We start from the raw sequence: 15,207 nt of genomic DNA, 5'->3' as shown, positions 1-15,207 counted from the left end.
CATCGGGTTGAGTGGGGTTTCCCTGCTCCCCCTAACCACTCAAAAAAGAAAAACCCCGCTAATTAATAAGTGCTCTCCCCAGCTGAGCATGACCTCACAAAAGCTGCATACACAGAGGTCCCTTCTGGTTCCTCTCCTCTCCTAGATGAGCTCAAGGTGAGCAAGAAAATAGAACAGTTGAGGTCCAAGTTACCAAGCAAGAGATCCAGCTCACTGCCGGCACCTTTTGCAGGAAGGAAGCCTAGCCGGCTGTACTCCATGCAGGGGAGGCACAGGGGGCAGGTGGAAGGGGCCAGTGTCTTGTTCGAAGGCGCTGCCATCTTCATCAGCTCCATGTGATTCTCACAACGACCCTCACAGGCCGTGTCACTGGTGTCAGCTTACAAGTGGAGCTATGAGTTGAGTGTGCAACACCAGGAAGCCAAGCCCGGTGGCTCGGTGTTTCAGCCTAATCACTCAGGCCTTTGTACCCAGGTCTGGGCTTTGAGCCAGGCCCCACCCTCTGCTTTCTGTGCACTCAGGCAAATACTTCCCTGTGCTCTAACTATGGTGTGTCCCCTCCAAAATCATGTTGGAATTCATTCCCCATTGTGACATGGTAAGAAATAGGACCAGGTGGGACCTTAAAGAGGTGATTGTAGTCTGTCCTCATCAATGAATTGTTCCATCATGCAATCAATGGGTTACCCCAAAGGTGAGCCTGCTACAAAAGCCGGTTTCTTGTGTCCCTTGCTGTGTGACAGTCCTGTGCCTCCTCAGAACTCTTCCAACAAAAAAAGCCATCATCAGATGTGGCCCCACCAACCTTGGTCTAAAACCATGAGCCAAAATAAACTTTTCTTTCTTTTTTTTTTTTTTTTTTTTTTTTGCCGTACTGGGGTTTGAACTCAGGGCCTACACCTTGAACCACTCCACCAGCCCTTTTTTGTGAAAATTTTTTTCAAGATAGGGTCTCAAGAACTGTGTGCCCAGGCTGACTTCAAACCATAATCCTCCTGATCTCTTCCTCCTGAGTTGCTAGGATTACAGGCTTGAGCCACCATCACCTGGCATTCTTTTCTTTAGCACTAAGCCAGTCTGTGGCATCGTGTCACAGGCAACAGAAAACAGACTAAGACATACTCAGTCTCACTCCCCATCTGTAAAATGGGATAACCGTGTTCTGTACCTGTTAAAGGTGTCTGACTACTGGCTGGTGAGTAGTGAGGAGGCTCCCTTCAGGCAGGGGTGAAGCAGGAGGACCTGAGGGCCAGAGGGCACAGCCTGGTGGTTCTGAGAGCTGAGGGTTGATGGACAAGGGCCACAGCTGCTGGCTTTGGCCATGTGTGGAGGGACTCTTGAAGTCCAGAGATCTGAGTCCAGCAGGGCAGCGAGGCACAGGTCGCCTCAGAGAAGGGACAGTTGTAGCCCCCAAGAGCAGAGGCCTCCAGCCAGCAAGCCTGGGCACTGAGGTAAATGTTTGACTTTTCCTCAGTCCCTTCCATAGGGAAGTCCAGCCTGCACCACAGGGCACACCCCAGGCTCCCCCATCCCTTCTCCTTGCCAAGCTGCCCCCTCAACCCAGAGCTGCATGAACAGCTCTCCCCTCCTCACCTGCCCACCAACGCTCACACCTGGGACAGCTACCACCTGCAAGCTCCAATGAATGTCACCTGCTTCCCCATGGGTGCCTGCCTGGCTCTTCCACCAGAGCTCAGGTAGCAATTTAGAGTGTGCTCAACACCAGGTCCTTTGTGAAAGGCCAGTCTCCCCTGCCAGCTTAGAGGCAGGGGACACCTCTGGTTTCTCACTGCTGTCCCCCTGCACCTAAAAGGGTACTTGGCACACAGGAGGTGTTCACTAAACATAGGCCAACAGGTGCTTGGAGCCAGGTGCTGCTGGCTGGTGAAGCCAAGGCCTGGCACACTCTACCACTGGCAAGTTGAGCCTTCCCACAGTCCTGAAGCCACCTCAACAGTCCTCTGCCCCACCAAACCCACAGGCCTGACACCAACCCCCAGCACTGGGACTGCCCTCTGCCCTGTGATGGGTGAGCAGATGGGTGAGCAGAAATGTGCCCCAGGCTGGGGCACATTTACTGCCAGTCCTGAGCTGCCCTTGTGCCCCAGGATCCTGGGGACCATCCTCATTTCCTTAGCTTAAGCAACAGCAGTAGTCATGCCAGCTGTGCTGACCAAGTCAGTTCATTTAAGCTTCATACCAGTACCTGCTCTAAAGTTCTTTATAACTAACTCTTGATTTACAGATAAGGAAACTGAAGCATAAACGATTTAAGGATTTAAGTTCAAGCAGGTTGAGGGGAAAGGATCTGAGCCCTGACATGCCTGGGCCTGGGACCCAGCTCTTTTTTGTTTATTTATTTTTAATTGTAGTAAAATATGTATAATAAAATCTACCACCTTAACTATTTTTAAGTGTACAGTTCTGTAGCGTTATGTTATATTCACATTGTTGTAGCAGAGCTCCAGAACTTTCTCATCCCATAAACTGAAAATCTGCACCAGCTTAGAACGTCTGCATTCCCCTCTCCCCAACCCCTGGCAACCATGCTTTTACTCTCTTATAAGCACGATCACACACTCCTTGTCCTTTTTGTGACTGGCTTATTTCCCTCGCACAAAGTCCTCCAGGTTGCAAGGTTGCAACATATGTCAGATTTCTTTCCCTTTTTTTTTTTGGTACTGGGGATTACTGAACTCAGACCACTTGAGACACGCCCCCAGCACTTTTTGCTTTAGTTTGTTTTTTCCACCGGTCTCGGCCTTGGACTGAGATCTTTCTCCTCCACCTCCTGGATAGCTGGGCTTATAGGAGTGGGCCACCATGCCCAGCCTCCTTCCTTTATAAAGCTGAATAATATTTCATTTTCTGTATACACATTTTGTTTAGCCATTCATCCATCAATGGACTCTTGGATTGCTTGACTGCTGTGAATAATGCTGCTATGAATATGTGTGTGCAAATTTCTCTTCAAGTCTCTAGTTTCATTCTTTGGAGTATATCCAGAAGTGGAATTGCTGGATCATATGGTAATTCTACGGGTAATTTTTTGAGGAACAACCACACTGTTTTCAGTCCTCTCATAGCACACAGGGCTCCCATTTCTCCACATCCTCACCAACACGATACTTTGTCTATGGGATTTTTGTGGTCATTGCAGTACTGGGGTTTGAACTCAGCCTTGAACTTGGTAGGCAAGTACTCTACCACTTGAGCCACGTCCTCAGATCTTTTTGGTTTTGCTTTGCTTTATTTATTTTCAGATGTCTCTCATTTTTGCCCAGAGGTAGTCTCAGGCCTCCATCCCTCTACCTATGCCTCTAACAGAGTTGAGATTATAGGCACAAGCCATCATGCCAGTCTCGCTTGCTGGCATGGACTCTCCCTAACTTTGTGCTGGACTCAATCTCCAGCACCCCACCCCACCCCCAGTAGCTGAGATTACAGTTGTGCACCATCATACCCAGCACTTTTTTTTCTTTTTTCTTTTTTGATAGCAGCCATCCTAATCGATGTGAAGTAACCAAGGCCCAGTTCTTAACCCCAACTCCAAGGTACATTCTGTTCTGAGGGCCAAATTCCACCCTCACCCCTTCACTACTGAAGCCATACCTTGCCCTTGCCAATCCCCTTCCCTGCCTTGGGTCCTACCCTAAGCCACCATCCTGCAGCCACCAGTCCTGCACACCCATTACCCGCTCACTGGCCACCCTGGACCCCTGAGAGGCCCCCTGCCTCAATGAGGATAAGCTCCATCTGCAACCTCGCCTCCTCACACCTCCACACCTGCACTTACCAGCCTCCACCTGCAGACCAGAATCCCCTCCTGGGCCAGCCTGCCACTCATCACCCAAACACTCACAGGCAGGAATCGATAACCAGTTTGCCTTTGCTGCCCAAGGCTAAGCACTGACAGGTGTTTTGTACCCAGAATGAATGAAAGAAGTCAGGCCTCATTACGATGTGTAGAGCAGCAGTCGAATTTAAAAACTAAACACAAACACACAGCAGAGCCTAAGACTCAGGGACTCTCAGCTAAATGCTTAGCAGCCAGCTGTTTGCTGCTGGACAGACGGCTCCACCACTCTGAACCTCCTGCTCATCTGCACAGCAGGACTAAGAAGTACCTTCCCCCCTGTGTGTTGAGGACTAACAGGCAAACAGAGAAAGCATTTTTCCCAAGCCCAACATGAGGAAGGGGCTCTAAATGGTGACCACACATGCACTCACAATGCCCTCTCTTGTCTCTCTGCCTCCGTCCTTCTCTGACCTACAGTCTCCCCCTACCTCCGGGACCCCCAATGGCCCTGCAGCCTCCTTCCCACAGCCCCTTGGAAAGCTCCTTTCCACCTGCCCCCTGCCCCTACCTGAAAGCAGCTCTCTCTGAGCCACTCTCCTGAGCCCCCTCCATGCTTATCCTGTCCTCCACAAACGTCCCCATCACCTACTCCCTCCAAGCCATCTGCTCCCACCCTCCACTTCTCCAGGGAAATTGTTTCTCCCAGTTGTGCAATGAGCTGGTCTCCCATTCCAGCAGCCTGCCTTGGACCTCACCCTCAGGCCGCCGCCTCCATGCTTATGCTCCCCCTGCTCCCCAGGCAGAGCTCTTCCCACCTCCGCCATTCCCTCCTTGCCTCCTGCCCTCAGTGTGGGCCAAGGCCAAGGCAGTCCTCAAACCTCCTGCTTCAGTCTTCACATCTACTACTTCTAGTTCTGACCCTCCCTCCCTCTTAGAGGGACTATTCATGACATTGGGCCCAGCCAGATAATCCAGGACCATCCCCCATCTCAAGTTCCTTAATTTAATCACATCTGCAATGTTCCCTTGACCGTGAAAGGTAATATGTATACTTGAGCCAGGGACCTGGACAATGGGCATCTTTGGCGGTCATTACTCAGCCTACTACAATGGCCACATTTTCTAAAGCAATGGTCAGAACCCATGAAATGCCTCACCAAAGGTGAAAAAAAAGAATTCACTGACCACACATCTTTTGAGCACCAACCCTATGTCAGACAACAGAGCTGCAAGGATATATGAGACACTACCTCAGAAAAGTAGAAATGTAAGGTATCCATCAGACAAACCACCTAATTAAAAAGGAGTATACCAGGCCTGTAATCCTAGTACCCAGAAGCCTGAGGCAGGAGGATCACAAGTTCCAGACCAACCTGGGGTATGTAGTGTAATTCTATTCCCTACCAAAGAATTCCAACTGATAAATGTGGAAGGAATGAGGACACTAGAAAGACACAATTATTGAAGGCAAAACTCGTTAATGAATGCTCAAATTAGCAGATGAAAATTTAAGGACAAACAATATCACCTAGTCTCTTCCCCAAATATATATTATTTGCAAATGGAAAACACTATCTGAATCAGGAACCGAAGGTTAACACCAGCAACAACAGGTCAATGTCATGACCTCCTAATAGGATGTACTGAGAACACATCGCCTTTGGGACATTCCTGCCAAAAATGCATAGGCTCAATAGAAACACGACAAACGCCAGGCAACCCAAACCCAAGAGCATTCCACAAAATAACTGGTCATAACCTTGCAAAAGAGTCAAGGTCATGAAAAGCCAAGAAAGACTAAGGACCTGTCCCAGACTGAAGGCTAAGGACAGACAATAATGATTACAGGCAATGTGGAATGCCGGGTTGGATCCCGAGACAGAAAAGGGACATTTGTGGGGAAATTTTGTTTACTTTACAGTATGGAGCCACACTACTTTCTTAGTTTTGCTAACCCTATTGTGGTTGTGAATGATGCAAAGGTTGGGGGAAGCTGGTTGGTGGATACATGGGAACCCTCTGGATGAGCTTTGCAACTATTCTGTATGTCTAACTTTATTTTGAAATAAAAATCTTTCAAAAGTTTTTAAAGTATAAAAATACAACAGTAACAGCAAAACCCCTGCTACAGAAGAGCCAGAAACTACACTCGCCATAATCAATGCCCTCCCCACTGCCAGCTGGTCCTCCCGACACTGCTCCATTTATTCTCCACACCAAGGTCAGCCAATGGGATTTCTTAAAACACCCTTTGCACTTGTCACTCTCCGCTCAAGACCCCTGGGAGCAGGTGCTCAAAGGGTTTTGTCAAAAGGACACAGCTTGAAGGGGTTCCCGTTGGACAAATCTGGGACAGTCGGAATATCAAAATCAATAATGATGGTAACAAATTAGAACCCAATGAATAAATAACCCACAGTCCATACTTTTATAAACAGACAAACAGATGGCAAAGAAGGCCAAGTTCTTTCTCGTGGTAGAACCTCAGCTCACAGAGAAGAAATGACGCAATTGGGAAACCATGAACGGGTGTTAACGCTGGTGGACGAGTGTTTGGCAAGGAACAGGCCTCAAAATAGCTCCCCACAAATTACTTCTTAATATCATAGGACCATTACCATCAGCAGAGAAGCCTGGCAGACTTCAAAACTAAAACCACCATTATTAGTGAAGCTAAAATCACCCATATCATGTGTCTTCTAATATGACACACAATGTCACCTATTTAACATTCTTGGAAAAAATTCATAGTGGAATGTGACCACGAGGAAGATCAGATGAAGCCAAATTGAGACGACTGGTCTGTCACCTTCATTAATGTCAAGGTCAAGGAAAACAAAGAAAGACAGAGAAACAACTCCAAATTAAAAGAGACTCAAGAGCCAAGATCATTAAATGCTTTATGTGATCTAAAGAAGGATTCTGGGTCTGAAAAAAAAATACCATAAAAGATATTATAGGGACAATTGATGAAATTTGAATAAATTAATTTATTATTAATTATTTATTTTAATTAAATAAAATTGAATAAATAATAGTATTATAACAATGTTAAATATTCCAGTTTTGACAGTCTCATTGCTCTTAGCAAATACACAAGTACTTAAAGGAAAAATTTACAATGTCTCCGACCTAGTCTATGATTCAAAAAAAAATGATATGGGAAGCTGGGTATGGTGGTACATGTCTGTAATCCCAGCACTCAGGAGGTTGAGGCAGGAGGATCAATGCCAGCCTGGGATAATAGCGAGACTAAAATGAAAACAACAAAAACTACATGGGAGTGTGTATAAATTTGAGTGTATATAACATATGGTAAAAGAAATAAAAGCAAAATATGAGCAACTGAATCTGGATAAAAGCTATACAGGAGTTCCAACACTTGTTAGCAAAATAAAAAGGGTTATGAGCATGGGAAATCTTTTGGAGTGATGAAAAAACATCCTGAAATTGGATTTTGGTGATGTTTGCACAAGTCTGTAAATCTATTTGAAAAATCATTGAATTGTCCAAAGTTTTGCTTACATGCACGCACACACGCTGTGGAGGCTCCCGGTTTCTCAGCCTCCCAGACCTCACCCACATAACTCCTCACCCATCAGGTGGGTCTGCACCTCACCCTCCTTCTTCCCAAATGTGTGTGACACACATTTACCCTTAACCTCACTTTGCCTCTAGCCTTCCAGGTTCAAGCCCCTGCTCCCCTCGATGCAGCCATCTGACCCCCCTCCCCACCATCTCTCCCTTCCATCATCCAGTAATGCTCCTCGCTGTATTTTTTGGTTTTTGGTTTTTCTGGTGGTACTGGGGTTTGAACTTGGCGCCTCCCACTTGCTAGGCAGGTGCTCTACCACTTGAGCCATTCCGCCAGCCCTCCTTGCTGACCACACTGACTTGGATGATCTCATCCGAACTTCACAGCCCTACAAGGTAAGCGCCGACACTGACCGCATTTTACAGATGGGGAAACTGAGTCACTAATGAATTGCCCAAGATCTCTCAGATGGTAGCTGACAAAGCCAGGATTCAAGCTGGGCCATTCTCACACCAACGCCTGCGCTGGAAGCCACTGTACTCCGTGTCCCTAAAGATGTCCTTCCGTACTTGTTCTCTGTCCCCCGCCCGGCTGCAAGCTCCCAGAGCTGGCGTCCACGCCGGCCCCCTCTCCATGCTATGCACGCGGCAGGTGCCCAACAGCTGTTTGTCCCCCGCAGGCCGGGTTCCAGAAAGGAGAGGAGGGGGTCGCGAGCTCCGTCAAAAAAGAGCCAATTCCCCACCCCCGAGTACAGCCCAGCTCCCTGGCTACTGCCCAAGCCCCGGCCGTCATCTGCTCTGGGTAATAAGTATTTGTATGGCGATAATTACAGCATTTGGGAAGAAAATCCCATTAAGCAAGAGCCCTGCCGAGCTGCTAATGCCGGCACAGAACTGGAGGCGGCAACTCCGCCAAACGGCCGTCTGCTCCCAATAATGCAGGAGCTGCCTGTCCCCCGCCACCCCTCGCCAGGCCCCAAAAGAGCACGGCCGCCTCTGCTGGCAGCCTCAGGTGGCCTGGGCCACCGACAGCCACCCCCTGGTCCAGAGCAGGGATTCCGTGTTTACTGCAGCACACCTGCCTGCCTGGTAAGGGACAAGGACAGCCATGCTAGGATCCAGTGTCGAGTGGTCTCAAGTTCCCATTGCGTCCCTGCAGCTCTCTGTCACCTTAAGAAGGAACAATGATAGTAGCACCATTTATTGTGCACTCGCTGTCTGTCTGCCAGGCCCCGTACGCACGCTGCTCCTAGCACTACCACATTCAGTCCTCAGGCCCCATCATCATCCCCCACTTTATGGGCAAGAAAATGGAGGGTCTGGGAAGTGCTTTCCTCCCAAGCACTTAGCCCAGTTTGCAATGATGTGCTTATCTCTTATTGCGTTGTTCATCTCTCTCCCCAGCTGGACAGAAACTCCGGGAGAGGCCAGTTTCTCCTGCTCGGCACTACCTGTTCCGCCCAAGGCAGATTTTAGTAGACAGTAGCTATCTTTTGAATGGATGAATTAAACCCCATAGCTTGCCCACAGTGCCCCAGCTGCCGAGAAGTGAAGCAAGGCTAAACACCCCGGCAGGTGGCTCCAAAGCCATGCCATCACTACCCTCCAGCCTGCGGAGTGCCTGCTCCCTGTCTCCGAATTGCAAGGGACAGGGAAAAGATGCCCAGGCAGGTGACCACACACTCTGAACAGACAAGAGTCCAGGAGAGCAGCCTGCAGCATGGTCAACACTCAAACGGTACCTCCCTAGCTCCTTTTGCCCTACCCAAACCCTTAACCTTTAGTATGGGCTTAAATAATAAGAATATTGCACCCAATGTTTGAATCACAAAGCATTTTCTCAAACACAGCAGCAAGTCCTTGCAAAGGTCTTGTGGTGTCCCCCACCAAGGCCGTGTATAGATAGGACATCAGCCGTGTGCCATGGACGGTGCCAGACTCTCTACATGCAACCCTTCACTTACTCCTCACCATCTATCTGCAAAGCTGTCACTGTGCCCTCTTCCCTGTGGGGAAATGGGGTCTCAAAGCAGATAGAGGGGCAGCACTGGGGCCCAGCAGGAAGTTCAGCACACTGGCCACCGCACCAACACTCACCCATCAGGAGGCAACTTCCCTGCACAGTGCAGGTCTCTGCTGCAGGACACTATTGTGGTCTTCCCAGAGAGCCCAGCCAGCCAGACCTTGGTGACAGATGTGACTTCAGGGGTCCCTGACCTCAATCACCACAGCCGCCTCCAGTCACTATTTGAAATTCCAGTGGGCTCCCCAGACCATCAGCCCTAGGGTGGCCTGGGCAGTTGTTCTTGGATGTGCCATCCAGCCCTGCTGAATGGGACTTTCAGTCTCCAGGGACTGAGCTCAGAGTCACCATAGGTCCCCCAGGCCTCTGCAGTATGCACAGAGCTAGGGCAGAGTGGACAAACTGCAGAAGAGGCAAGGGGACATCAAGCTAGAAAGTGGGTCCCAGGACCTGACCAGCAGCAGAATGTGCTGTGCCCAGGAGCACAGAGAAGCCATCAGGCCCTGCCCCAGCTTTATTGGATGGCCCGCCAGAGGGCCCTCTCTGCACCCAGGGGTAATCTGTGGCAAGCTTAGACTACAAGTGCCCAGGGTGAGGAACTAAGTGTTGTCCACACGTACTTCATTCTCATCACAGTTCTGGACGTTACGGCCCAAAAGGTTTTTTTTAATTAAGAAAAAATCCAACTGAAAGTCAAAGTCCTTGAGTGGAAGAAAAAAAAAATGTGAATAGTGAGCAAGGCTCACTCTGAGCCTGGGCCCTATAAAAGACACAAGCCTCCCAGGCTTCCTCCCCCACCCCCCACCCCCACCTCACCATCCTCACAATTTTAATTGTTGCTTCCCAGCTTCCTCCCCCCACCCCATCCTTGCTCTGTATTTTAATTGTTCCATTACAGTGAATTATTTAGCATCCCTTCTCCACCCGGGACCCCAGCCCTGCCTGCAGCCCCTCTAGCTGAACTTATTCCTCAGCAGCTCTGGGCCCTATACAACCTCTTCCCAAAAGTCTCGGCAGCAAACCAAGGACAATTTCTTCCCACTTTGGGGACAGGTGTGGACCTGGAATAATAGAATACATATGATCATAAAGTTGCTAGGCCGTCCGAGCTGCCGCAGAAGCTGCCTACGTGACAAAAGACCAATGCACAGCTGCCTCAGAGGAAGCTGCTGTCCAGGCTCCGATACTGAGCGACACCCATATTGATCAGAGAGCATTTGCCACAGACATTTTGAGTCTGCCTGGGCTCTCACCAAGGCCTCCTTTGGGTTGTTCTCGTCCTCTGCATATGGCCCTTCTGAGCCTGCCCCAGGCTTGCCTCAGGTGAACAGGCTTCCTCAGCCTTCCAGAAGCTTGGCTCACAGTGAAGGTCAGACCTCCCCGATAACTCACCCTGGATTCCTACCCAGAAGACCCCAAAGGAAAAGTTCAGATCTTTTCTTGGTCCTTCCCAATCTCTCTTTCCATCCCCCAACCCCCTCATATCCACTGGTCACAGCATGATTCAGCCCTGGGGACAAGCTGATCCATCTGCCCATCAAATCAGCCCTAGTCACAGCTTCAGGCTTTGTGTTCATATTGTTACTTTTTTTTTTTGTAATGCTGGGCAGTGAACCTAGGGCTTTACACATGCTAGACAAGCATTCTACCACTTGAGCTAGGCTCCCAGCCCCTTTTTAAATGTTTATTTTTTGAGACAAGGTCTCACCACTACCATTGCCTAGGCTGGCCTTAAACTTATGATCCTCTTGCCTCTGCCTCTTGAAAAGCTGGGATTATAGGCATACACCACCATGCCCAGATTCATGGCTATTACTTCAGCCTATGTTGCCTGCCCTCTCTATTTGGCAAAACCCCAGTGAACTCTGATAAAATAGCCCATCCTCTGAGAAGTCCTTCACCCCAGAAAAAAACTTTTCGCACCCATGTTCTCACAGCCTACATTGCATTGCTGGTCTGGCCCTCTCCTAAGAGCTCATAGTTAGGGGTCCCTTGCCCAGTCCTCCAGACCATGTGCTCACTTCCTCTTGGAGCCTCAGCACCCAGGGAAGTCCCTGGCTTGGTAAACATTCACTCGATTAAATAATGAGACTTCTCTCCCGATCTTATCATAATAGGATAGAGCCTATCTTACTTAACAGGCTCTCACTTAGCAAGCAGCCAGACATCCTAGACACTTCAGTATACTACCTTCCAGTCCCACAAAAACCAGAGACTGGACAAATCCCTAGCCCCCTTTCCCTGATGGAAAGCAACTAAGGTTCAGAGAATTTTGGTGCCCAAAGTCACACAGCTATAACCGATGGAGCTGGGATTCCAATCCAGAGATACTGTCACTCTCAGGACCCACCCCAACTCTTTCCTCTATATTAGGAAATTTCACTCCCATTACTCTCTGATTGCAAAAGACTAAAGAATTAATAAAAGTCAGAGCAGACACTACCCTGAACACTCAGGGTGATGAAAGCAAGTATGGAAAGACTTCAAGATCCCAAAGCAAAGGTGAGGGGCACATGTGTCTCACATCTAGGCTGCTGCCAGGGTAACAGCTGGAAGAGAAATGCCCCAGTGGACAAGGCAAGGCAAGGGCAACAGGGAGTAGGTCCAAAGGGAACAGGTCTACCGGGTGACCAGGCAACCTCAGGGATCCTCTGAACGGATTTTTGATGCTCAATTCCTCTCCAGGTCCACTCAAGAAAATGCACAGGCTGCCCCAATCCTCTTCACCCCACCATTTCTCCCTGCTCCACAACAAGGGGGGAAGGGAGAGAGAGAGAGAGAGAGAGATTGCATGCAGATTGCAAATTCTCTGAAACCGACTGGGGAGAGTCTCAGATCCAGTCAAGAAGAGTTGGGCAAGTGTATGGTCAGTAATTGCTAACCTTGATCCAGGCAACAGCTCTCCCCAGGGTCAGATGTCCATCTCTGACCAAATGGAAGCCAAGAAAATGTGTTCACAAGGTAGCAAAATACATACACCATTCCTGAGCCACTGCAATTGCCCAGGAGTGTGGAAAGGTTTAAAGGAGCTGCCAGCCTTCTCCAAGTCCAGATCAGAAAAATCTCCTGGTGCAGTCACCTCTGCAAGCAGTACAAAGGCCCTGCCTGCATCCAAAAATCTACACACACACACACACACACACACACACACACACGGTCAACATTTGTGGACTCTCATGACCTCACACTACTGAGGTGCCCAGGGGTACCAGAAATCCACGAATTCACAGTCTATAGAAGAACAGATGATATACAGCTTTAAACACACACACACCCTACAAAGCTTAACGGTCTAGAACGGATCCAGCTTTCTCAAGAATCTAGAAGAAAATGGGAAGAGCAATAATGATTCTTTATCACGTGTCATTGTCAATGTCTTTAACCTTGGGTCTCTGATCCAAGCTCCTGACCTCTCCTGTTATTCATGGGGCTCCCCAACTAGGACACACCTACCCCTCTCTGGGTGCTCAGTGTAACATGCTCCAAGCCCCAAACCCAAAGCCCTCAGGTCCCATTGTCTTCCTGGGTTGGGGATGGCTGCAAGGGTACAGGGGGAACCAAACACCTGTATGGGAAGAATTGTCAAGGCTGTGGGCCAAACAATGGAGAGAATGGGGAAACCAGAAACTTCGGCTCCATGTAGCATACTACTCATCGCCCATCGCACATGACCAGGCAGCAAGCTCCCAGAGCCCAAACCCACACAAGCACTCAGAACACAGCCCAACCCCAAGTGTCCAGAAGCAGACATTGTGCCTAGAGAGTGCGGGGAGCTTCCCTCCTGGGTGCCAAGAAGGCTTGCTTTCTGGCATGAATTCTCAGACACCCTGGAGGGATAAAGTGCTGCTGGCGCAGTGTGAAGGGCCTGCCGGTGCAGAGTATGAGGTGCAGGTGTGATCATGGGCTGACAGCCCCGCCGAGGGCCCTTTGAACCTGGGAAAAGGGACACAGAGGCGCCCCTGGGGCCGGGGAAAGACCACCTTAGGCACTGACCCATCCATGGGCTGCAGAGCCCGGGCTCCAACAATCTTGTCCCCACCCCCGCCCTCAGTAGCGCCTGGGTGGGAGAGGAACCTCGGGGCTCCCTGTGGACGGGGTGGGGGCTTACTCACAGGCGCTCGGTGTTCCGTGGGATGTTCTTGGGGATGGCCTGCAGCCCCGTGCCGTGGCAGTCCACGGTGGTGCCTGTGCAGGTGCAGAGGGCGGGGCACGCCGTGGTACCCAGGCGCCACGCGGCTGTCCACAGCAGCAGGAGCCAGAGCTCCGGCCGTACCAGCCCCTCCAAAGAGCCCCGCCGGGGCGTCAGCGCCATGGTGCCCTCACTGTGTCCCGCTCGCGTGCCAGACGGCTGCAGCCGCCGACCATCCCCGTCCGGGGCCGCCTCCAGGTGCAGTTCCCGGCCAAGCCTCCGAGGAACCCGCCGGCGAATGCGCTGCGCCCTGGCCGGCTGGCCGCAGGCACCTTGCTGCGGGCAGCAACAGCGCGAGTGCGCGAACCGACTCAGGGAGGACTGCTAGGCGGAGGGCACTAGGCTCCTCTACCGATCGTCGCCGCCTGCGTCTCCCTCTCCCTCCCTCCAGCTCCCAACTGACTGCTGCGAGGAGGAAAATGGGCAGGCCCCGCGCGCGCACGCACCCCGCGCACACACTCGGGCGCACACACACACCCCCTCACGCCCGCACGCTCGCTCCCACCCGGCAGTCATCCATCAAGCGAAAAGCACACATCAGGGCCAGGCTCCTCCCCGCCCTCTTCCCAGCTCGGACCACCGCCCCCTCCTCCCGGCCACCACTTGGTGGCTGCGGCTGCTGAAAGCAGCGTACAGTTCCAAAGGTGGAACTTCCGAGGCGCCGCCAGTGGGCAGGGGCAGCGGGGTAGGGGGAGCCACGACTCGACCCTGCCTTCCCCACCCCCCAAGCTCTCTGCACACACCACACACACACAGCGAGGGTGAGCACGTTTACACACCCCAGCACCTGTGGCCCCCCAGCTGCTGGTCCAGAGGAGGAAGGAGAATTTTTTTTTTTTTTTACCGCCTTTCCTGGGGCCACAGACACCAGGGGGTGAGGCTCTTGGGCCTCACCATACTTGCTGTGTCAATTCTTGGTGAAAGGAAGCCACTGGTTCCAGGTGACCTCTTAGAGCCATCTACCATACTTAGCCTGGGACCTCAAGGGCAGAGCCTGGGGAAGGGGGCATAAAAGCCCTCTGCCAAATACAGTCTCCCCTCCTCCCCAACACACATTCTCCCTGAGATGACCAGATCCTTCTTGTCCAGGGGAACAGAAGCCAATCAGGATGCACATGGCCTGCACTGAGCATGTGCACTGGGGGAGGTGTTTTTCTACCCAGGCCTGCTTTGCTGGCTTCGGGGTGCAGCAAGCTCTTCTCCACACAGGGGCTCCTCTGTGTCTGACAGGTGGAAACATGAAAAGAAACATTCAGTTCTGTCATCCGAGGGTGGCAGAGAGAGCTGGAAAAGGGCCAAGCATCTGCTTGTGAGAAAAGCCCCATAGGGCCACCCTGATGGGACCTAGGCCTTTTGTCCCAGTGGACAGGGACTTACTCTTATTCTGAGGTAGGTGTCAACATGGGTGTGAATGGGAAATCCAGGTAGGGAGAGAATTACTCTCAACCCCAGAAAAGATTAGTCATCTTACCTAAACCAAGGTCAGCTGTGGTTTGTTGTGGCTCGAGTGGACAGCACCTTGTCAGTGCATTGGGGCCTGGTGAGAGGCTGCCCACAGCCTGGCAATAGGAAGTGGCTATTGCCAGGAATCACCTGCCCTCCCCAGAACTGCTATGGAGGCTTCCAGAACAGTTGGTCTGGGAGATGCCAGGCATGGAAATT

The 15,207-nt window shown here is 50.9% G+C and overlaps 1 protein-coding gene across 1 annotated transcript in view; it reads right to left on the bottom strand.

The window, feature by feature from the left end:
• Positions 1–13,960, bottom strand: part of Slit1 (slit guidance ligand 1) — a 165,100-nt gene extending 151,140 nt beyond the window's left edge. Inside the window, exon 1 of the mRNA XM_074078625.1 lies at positions 13,469–13,960. Coding sequence (XP_073934726.1) covers positions 13,469–13,668 — 200 coding nt within the window. The 5' untranslated portion in view covers positions 13,669–13,960. The remainder of the gene's footprint in view (positions 1–13,468) is intronic.
• Between the last annotated feature and the right edge of the window lie 1,247 nt (positions 13,961–15,207).

Source organism: Castor canadensis, chromosome 7 (assembly GCF_047511655.1).
Source record: "Castor canadensis chromosome 7, mCasCan1.hap1v2, whole genome shotgun sequence".
Lineage (NCBI taxonomy): Eukaryota > Metazoa > Chordata > Mammalia > Rodentia > Castoridae > Castor > Castor canadensis.
The sequence above is the reverse complement of the archived record's forward strand: the minus strand, read 5'-3'. Positions and strand labels throughout refer to the sequence as shown.